Raw genomic sequence first — 8,399 nt, 5'->3', positions numbered from 1 at the left:
CCGCGCAAGGTTCCCCAGGGCACGCTATGACCCTCCGTGAGTGCGGGGGAGCTTGAGGCTACGTGGGGCTAGGGACCCGGAACGCAAGACCCGCGAAACACACCACGGCCGCCGACCCACGGAACGCAACATGACCCGAGCCGGTCCCTCTTGAAGACAAACCCCCACGACCCGAGCCGGTCCCGTCCGAACCGGGCCCCTTGAAAACAAATGCACCTTGACCCGAGCCGGTCCCGTCCGAGCCGGGCCTTTTGGAAGACAAAAGCACCTTGACCCGAGCCGGTCCCGTCCGAGCCGGGCCCCCCTTTAAAGGCAAACGCGCCCACCACGCTTCTCCACATGACGGCCCAACCTCCGGGTCGTCACACTTGGTATCAGAGCCACTTCCCCTTGACGCGCCCAACCCCCGGGTCGTCACACTCTCTCTCGATGAGACTCTCTCTTTGGCCTTCAGACACCGTTCTGACAAAATTCTACGGACGGGCCACAAGAAGCTTGAACGTTTTTGCAGCTAGGTACATATAACGCAGATGCGTTTTTGGCAAGCCCTCTCCCTCTCTCTCTCGCTCTCTTTCATCACTGCACACAGCACATACCCGACACCACACAGAGAGAGAGAGAGAGAGAGAGAGAGAGAGAGAGGGTCCGGCACCCTTTGCAGCGGCCGAATTTTGAGGAAGAAGCACCAGCTTGTCCAGGTATTTCTCAGAACTGAGAATATGTGTGAGAGAGAGAGAGAGAGAGAGAGAGAGAGAGAGAGAGAGAGAGAGGACTAGCTATGGTGCATGTTGCTCTTTCTCTGAGTTCACTTTTACAGATACGTTAGGTGCATATGTAGACCATAGCTGTTAATGGCTATCTCTTGGATAGCGTTCATAATGTATCTTCTTCACATTCACGAGAAGATTTAGAAATTTTCTCGTGTAGGAAAACAAAGTCTTTTTCATTGTTTTTCATAAATGCCTAACATCATGAGCTTCTGTGAGGGAGATGTTGAGGTAAGTCACAATGTGGGAATTATTGTGAGAATTTGTTCAAAACTTCTTGTGATTTTGCTAATGTGAGATAGACCTTGGAAATTGAGAGCGATCTTGACACTTCAATTTGGCGTGTGGGCACATATTCTTGTTAGTTGATGTGTGTGCGAGAGAGAGAGAGAGAGAGAGAGAGAGAGAGAGAGAGAGTTTTAACGTCGTAGGAAGCTATCCCAAGAGACCTCAAAGATTATCCACAGAGAGAGAGAGAGAGATTGATTTCATTATTAACCTTGAAGCTCAAGTATGACCTACGGGACCAAAAACAACATCTCATGTGGTCTCTCATGTGTTAGTCTCCCGCTCACTCTCTAACGAGAGAGAGAGAGAGAGAGAGAGAGAGAGAGAGAGAGAGAGAGAGAGAGTTGGGGTGGTCACTTTTCATAATGTGTATCATATCATGTGAATTAATTGGAGAGATTATTGATAGTCACAAATGTAAAGCTTTTTGTATACATGAGCGGGGTGTGGGGGTTTCAATAGTCTCATAGTGTAAACATGGCATGTGAGAGAGAGAGAGAGAGAGAGAGAGAGAGAGAGTCCACATAACGTTATTTGGGTTTGTTATGGCATTAGCCTTTTGGGTTATAAACTTTCTTAAGCTCTAGTTTGATTGCTCCCGATTAGTGCCATGTCCATAGCCGGCCTGTGTCACAATTGTAGCTCTTTTTTGTTGCCTTTACATATTTTTTTCCAACCTTTTAATTCTTGATAGTCGTAAACTATGGATATAACATTGTAAATGTGGAACGTTGTGCTTGTAAGTGCAAGTAAGAAACATGGGAATATTAGAATAGGGTGGTATCCAGAACTCTATGGAGCCACGATGCTCAAGCAGCATTTGTGGCTTGGCATGTTGCTGGCTACTACCACAAGAAGTTTTGGATAGATTCTCACAATAATTCCCACATTATGACTTACCTCAACATCATAAGCTTCTGTGAGGGAGGCACGGCATACCTAGCTAGGTACGCCGTGCCTCCCGAGCAGAAGCTCATGATGTTATGCATTGTATGAAAAACACTGGAAAAGGCTCCCTTTTCCTACATGAGAAAATTTCGAAATCTTCTTGTGTATACATCGGTATCATGCCACACAAGCACAAAGAACAAGCATAAAGAACTGACACCAAGCTCAATTTCCACCTCTAGGGCTATTATGGACTCACCCCAAACCTTGGGACTCGGGAGCTAGTTGCGTGCTGGCTAAGCCTCCATTGCAAGAGCTGGCTTCCCATGCCACTACCCACACCATCCCAATGTGAAGATTAATCCGCTAAGGGACATTAGTCCTTTGTGGTGATTGGATGATGAGTGCTCACAAATGAGCCAAGGGTTCTTATGTTGCACCAATCCATGTCCATGCTCACTACGTTACAGACCCGAAGCTGGTGATCGGTTGAGCTGATTTGTGTTCTCCACCGTGGATCTGGTGGATGCTAGTCTTGCCACTTGAGTCAATTGATCAAGAATGACCCGTGGCACGATGGCCCTTGCTAGTTTGAGGCATAAATATGGCAAACTCTGTTGAGTTTTGGTTCATTGTCAATCAAAAAATTGCAACGAGGTAAAAGCCCTCTAGATATGTTTTTGTTGCTCGGCTTGGTTTGTTGAACTACTCACTCCCACACATAGCTCTATGTCCTTCAAAAATTTATTTTCTGCAAATAGATATTTAGATTGCATTAAATTACAGAAATGTAAGAGTGTAATGTCATTTATGATGGTTTAAACAGATGAACAAGCAACGCACAAGCATGTACGTGATTCAATGGGTGAACACCGTCGCTTTGGTTAGTCTTGTTCCTTATTACTCGACTCAATGAGATCTATGCTGAGTAACATGATCAATTTTGCCATCAAATCCTTTTTTTATAATTGTTTCTCAAGATGTTTATACATGCAATAATCACGGACCCTTCTGTTTTTGCTTTGAAGCCCATTTTGCGGGCTTTCTCATAGAAAATATACCTTTTCTTTATTTACATATATATGTTTGTGGCGTGATGGTAGCTGTGCACATGATGTTAAACATCAAGAAAACTTCAAAGGATTGCATGACTCTAGAGTTTTACCTTTGCAAGTTTTGTCAAGTGAAAGAAAAACTATTTTTGTAGTATGTCCTCCCTGTAAAATGTCCAACTAAAGTGTAGCTTCTTATGTAGAGATGACAAATTTAAGCAATAATGTGACTAGTTTTCATCTATCTCAATGTATCTAAACTTTATTAAACAGCCTTAAAATTTAGCTTCTTTGAGCCTAAACACTGAAAGTTTACTTGAGAGTACCTCAAATGTCGATCAAAATAGAAAAACATTGGGAATGGGAACATTACAACTTTAGCCTTGTTTTGAGTCATAGATATCATGTGTTTCAACTCGGGGAATTCATTAGTAGTACTAGGGAGACGTCACCTACGGGCAACAAAATTTCCTTTTTGACCCCTATATACGGGACCTTCCTTTGTAAAACTATCTTTTTGGCCTTATAAAACCCGCCTATTGTTCACTCATGTGATACAATATGGTAACCCTTAGTTAAGTTAATACCTCTAGGGCTTCAATGTCTCCATCTAGCTAATATGTATATCAAAAAAATGTTGTAGGCACTCTCTATTGTGGTTTTAGGATTGGGAGTATTCCTTGTCACTCAACATGACAATTGCGAGAAGATGATTTCCACACCCATTCTTATCACAGGAGGCTTTGTAATGTGCATGTAAGCATCCACTTATCTTCTATGTTAGCATCTTTTACGATCTCAACTATTAACGTGGGTCTCTTTAACATGTTTGGGGTTTGCAGATCGCTCATTGGATATGTCGGTGCCTTAAGAGAAGTGTCATTGCTTCTTTGGGCAGTATCCTTATGTTTCAAATTTTTGGTGTTCATGTGGAAAAGATACTAAATTTTTGGTGTTCATGTGGAAATGCATATGCTATACCGTGATTACAGATACATAGCACACAAAGTCTATATGTCATTGTAGTAGCTGCCAACGGTACATATAATTATCTAATTTTCAACTAGAGGAACGCGCTCAAGCTTGCAATGGAAACAAAGATTTGCTTTTGTTTTTTCCCTCATAATATTGAATTTGGTTATTTGTGGGTGCATAAAATCCCAAGTTTTGTTTCTAGTGCATAAATTTGGCTACTTCATGTGCAACTTTTTACCCGCTTTAGTGTAAGAACCTATTTATGTATATCCATTATACTTTATCCACACACACATTAATCACCCGATACATACGCATCCATTCGAGTCCTTTGCAGTGTTCCTCTTAACAAAAATGCTATTAATCTTCTACTCAGTATACATTGCTTGTGTGTTTGCTTCTTGGAGCAATGGCAGGTTTCACTTTGTTCACGTAAGAATTTTTTTATGGCAAAAGACATAGAAGTTTCCTAAAAGCTAAGGACATAAATATCCTTTTTCTCCTTGCAGTTACATAGCTACACACCGTGGACCTGGAGATCATCCAAAAAGGTAGTGTACCTTATGTAGAAAGCTAGATTCTTTGTTTTCCTCTAGTTTGGAAGGGAAGGTGGCTCTAAAGAGAATGCCATTAAGAACTACAACATCTTCTAGATCATCTAGAATCGTATTAGTAACCACAACATCATCTACATCATCTTGAAATTGTGCTAGACTAGCTCTGCACACATGTGCCAATTGAATGGGCTTGATCATTTGTACAATTGTGCATGCATCAACTCAAAATTATGTTCACTTGTCGACCGCACATGATATGTCAAAAAAAAAACACAGTATTGTCGATGGTTGTGCATCTACTCTTTGGTCTAGAAATCCACACACGTTAATTCTAATCTCTATTTGTGTGTGTGTGTGTTTGTGACACACCCATGTAAGATGCATTCAATATCAAGGAATACATTTAAGCCACCATGCTTCTCTTGACAAGCTGGATACTTTTGGCATGTTAAAACATGCCTTACAAGAGAAGGGGAAAAGATGTTGAAATCTATTTTGGGCCTTCGTTAGGCAATGATTGCGCGATGCATAGTTATCAGCTACTTTTTGAAATAACCCTGCCTCGGGCATGGTCACACAAGTGCCAGTTATTTGTCTTATATGCAAGGCATTTTGTAACCATGCCGATTTTGGCAAAGTGGCATCAATAAGATGTTACTGATAACTATGCCTCCCGTCACCACATCCTTAGTTAGTGAATGGGTCCCTTGAGTAAAGGGTCACATTGACTTCCTTTATGATTCTTCTAAAACTGGCAATGTGTTCGCTCACCTTGATTCATCTACAATTATTGGTAATTAACAATTGTATCCACATGCATAGTGTCGGTGCCCATGATTACAAGTTGCACGACTATTCAGGATGGCTTCAAAACTTGGTGAGTACTTTTCACCTTTTTCATGGCTTGTGCTTAATTATGAAATGATGATTCTAAACTCTATAGAATTGGTATATCTGATTATTTTTTCAAAAGTAGATAACTGTCTTTGTAGTTGCGTGTTTTGAACGGTGCTCGATTGTTTTCATCACTAATGTGAATTGAAATAGTTGAATGATAGAGATAATTGGGAGCATATGAAGAGTTGCTTTGTGAAGCCAAAATATTGTGAAGATATGATATTCAAATTTAAGGTAAGCTAGAGAGAGATCCTATTAAAGTAAGTTGAATTAAAAATGTTTTACAAAGTCATATTAATAATGGAAATCTTATTCCTCACAAACTTTCTTCTTTTTTGCATGTGATTGAGGAGTTTATAGCATACTATATTTCATCAAGATCTCTTTGGTGTATTGTAGAATCCTCAAGAACTCAAGCATGCAACTTTGAGTCCACTAGAGGCAGGGTGTTGTACACCTCCTTCCGAGTAAGTAAACTTGCACAATTTCTTGCGTGCGTGCGGGGACAAGAATTCCATAAATCGTTACAAGTGCAAAACGAGTATATGATTTTTATCACAAAGAAAGCTTTTCCTCATTGTTGTGTGGATTAATTTGCAAATTTTTTGTCTCTTTTTTTGTTTTTTTCTGCAAATATTATATCATTTGAAAAGGGAGTATCCTCACTTAGCACTTACATCACCATACTTCCCTTCTTGGTGGATTTCCAAATCTGAGGAGGGAAGACTAGGATACAATTAGAGTGGGGGGAACCGAATCTTGCCATATTTTATAGTATATCGGTGGAGTAGTAGTCTAGAGGGGAAACCTACAAGGCTACAAGGTCCTTAAGCTAAAAAATATAAGCAAGTAATCACTTTCAAACTTCAACATCTCAAAAGGGTTATACCATGTTGCAACTAAATCATGCTAGCTAAAGGTTCCTACATGTGACAATGGGTTGCCTAGGTAGGTGCATGCACATAGAGATGAATTGTCTACACACAATTGAAGGGTTCATATTCACACTCACAATCCCATGTAGAGAGGAAGATCTTTGCAATAGAAGAAGCATTGATAGATATCATGTGCTTTAGTGGATTGGGACTATGTGATAAAAAGATCCAGATAAAGAAAATATATCTACAATTTGACCACTTCTATAGAGTTCTTTTGCGGATTACGCGCATGTGGAGGTTGTGGCAAGGTAGGGTGATTGGGATACATTTTGACATTTAGAAATTTTGAGAAAATTACACCATTGAGAGAGAGAGAGAGAGAGAGAGAGTTGGGAGACTCTAGCAAGCTCTATATGTTCTACCACCAACCTTTTTACTATATTGTTGTCTGGTGTTGTCTTAGTCTAGCACTGTTTATGCAAATGTGGTCTCTTCCTAGTGCTAAATAAGTACAAATTTCACTATATCTCTTGGAAAAATGCACCACTTGAGCAAGATGAACCACCTCTAGTAGGAGTACAAAATTGGCTTGAATGTCAAGCAACGCTAAGCTCAGGACCCTCCAAGAAGAATGGAGAACATGTCCCTTACAAAAAAGCACATAGCCACGTGCTTTAAAAAAACAAGGAACGCATTTATGGATCAAGACAAGATGGACACAAGAACTCCAACAAGTGTCTATAAATGTGGAGGCATTACAGATACATTGTGTAGTCAATGTATAACCATGTGGAATGCTTATGACTAGGATAGTTTACCTTAGCACATAACCAAGGTTAATTGTGGGGCAAAAAAATGACCTCTTTGGAGTCTGTTGTCCTCTCACCCTAAAAGCCGCATCTAACATATCCCATCGTCAATCGCCATGGGAGTCGCACATATTATGGGGAATGGTCAGGTTAGGACCATTCCCTTACCCATAAGGCTTCTAAGAGAAATGAATTTTTTTAATTCATATGATAGTTTGTTCTACACAAATAGACAAAATTTAGAAGTTTAATGTTGAGTATATTATTATAGTGCAACCAAAACTTTTGAAGATGTTTTAAAGTAATTATGATGTTTACTATTATCTTAAGCAGGTGTGGATACTCCCCAAAAAATGCAACTTTCTACATTCTTCAGTCCCCTCCACTTTCCTCACACAAGGATTGCATGATATACAAGAACAATATTGCAATCAAATGCTATAATTGTGATTCTTGCAAGTAAGTTATCAACCACATGCATTTACAAATCACAAATCATGAAAAACAAGTTAGCACCTTAGTTGGTTGCCACAATAAATGCATTCTAACTCTTTACATTGAGCTTTACCTTGTTCATGTTGTAGAGGTGTGATTGCACATTACTTACGAAAGGAGTGGCGCATTATTGCACTTGTAAACATCGTCATGTTTACGATGCTGGTGTGTCCAAATATCATTGAATTTTTGTTATATTTATTTGTAAGATGGTTATAAAGCTTTCAAGTTTTGCTAAGTAAAAATTATTTTGTGTTGCAGATTGTCCTTTACTCAATTGCCTATTGCACAAGGAGTGTTTCTCTTAAAAAGAAGGTTATTTCTTGAATCCCTAACATGGTGTTGCATAATAGTTTGTTGCTCCCTGTTTGAAGTCTTCACAAGATTTGAGAATACCAAATGTATTGGTCAATGGGTATGCAAAGTGCAGTGTATCTTAAGACTCCTTTTGGTATGGGGAAATTTTTGATGCAACGTGGTGTCTCCTACTGTGCACTTATTGCAACTTTGTCAATGGGTGGGGTTGCTCTGTGTGTGTGTGTGTGTGTGTGTGTGTGTTCGATTGATTAGTACACACAACGTAGAATATGTGTGCTTGGGATACATGTGTGCAACCCACATGAATAACAATGCAAGTGCCATCAAGCTAGAAAGGGTGATCTCTCTCTCTCTCTCTCTCTCTCTCTCTCTCTCTCTCTCTCTCTTACCTATGCCCTTCCATGAATTGATTGATGCACTCCTAAAAAAGTATTTGGGTTACCATGTCCTCCTCTTTCATCTTACAAGCTGCAAT

At 40.0% G+C, this 8,399-nt stretch overlaps 1 protein-coding gene across 4 annotated transcripts; it reads left to right on the top strand.

The window, feature by feature from the left end:
- The first annotated feature begins 369 nt into the window (after positions 1–369).
- On the top strand, positions 370–8,165 carry LOC147433785 (tetraspanin-10-like). Of its 4 annotated transcripts, XM_086489801.1 has the most exons (13): positions 370–515; positions 662–698; positions 2,770–2,826; positions 3,639–3,751; positions 3,838–3,892; positions 4,347–4,402; positions 4,480–4,521; positions 5,350–5,404; positions 5,575–5,658; positions 5,824–5,891; positions 7,445–7,570; positions 7,696–7,771; positions 7,868–8,165. In XM_086489801.1, exons 1-13 carry the CDS (start codon positions 430–432, stop codon positions 7,931–7,933), a joined length of 921 nt encoding a protein of 306 aa, XP_086345927.1. In that variant the 5' UTR covers positions 370–429; the 3' UTR covers positions 7,934–8,165. The 4 variants fall into 4 exon arrangements, with proteins under 4 accessions (XP_086345927.1, XP_086345924.1, XP_086345926.1 ...); XM_086489798.1 differs by having other exon boundaries at positions 391–698; positions 7,868–8,150; XM_086489800.1 differs by lacking the exon at positions 5,575–5,658 and having other exon boundaries at positions 391–698; positions 7,868–8,155.
- Positions 8,166–8,399: the final 234 nt, after the last annotated feature.

The sequence above is a fragment of the Adiantum capillus-veneris genome, chromosome 19 (assembly GCF_014529385.1).
Source record: "Adiantum capillus-veneris isolate H3 chromosome 19, ASM1452938v2, whole genome shotgun sequence".
Taxonomy (NCBI): domain Eukaryota; kingdom Viridiplantae; phylum Streptophyta; class Polypodiopsida; order Polypodiales; family Pteridaceae; genus Adiantum; species Adiantum capillus-veneris.
Note: the sequence above shows the minus strand (reverse complement) of the source record. Positions and strands in the feature narration are given on the sequence as shown.

Bases quoted from the DNA above. Each gene is read 5' to 3' on its own strand.
- LOC147433785 (XM_086489798.1), top strand. From the start codon at position 531: ATGCGTTTTTGGCAAGCCCTCTCCCTCTCTCTCTCGCTCTCTTTCATC. The intron at 4,522-5,349 runs GTAGTGTACCTT...CCACATGCATAG, and splicing joins CCTGGAGATCATCCAAAAAG to TGTCGGTGCCCATGATTACA. The intron at 7,772-7,867 runs GTGTGTCCAAAT...TTTGTGTTGCAG, and splicing joins TCGTCATGTTTACGATGCTG to ATTGTCCTTTACTCAATTGC.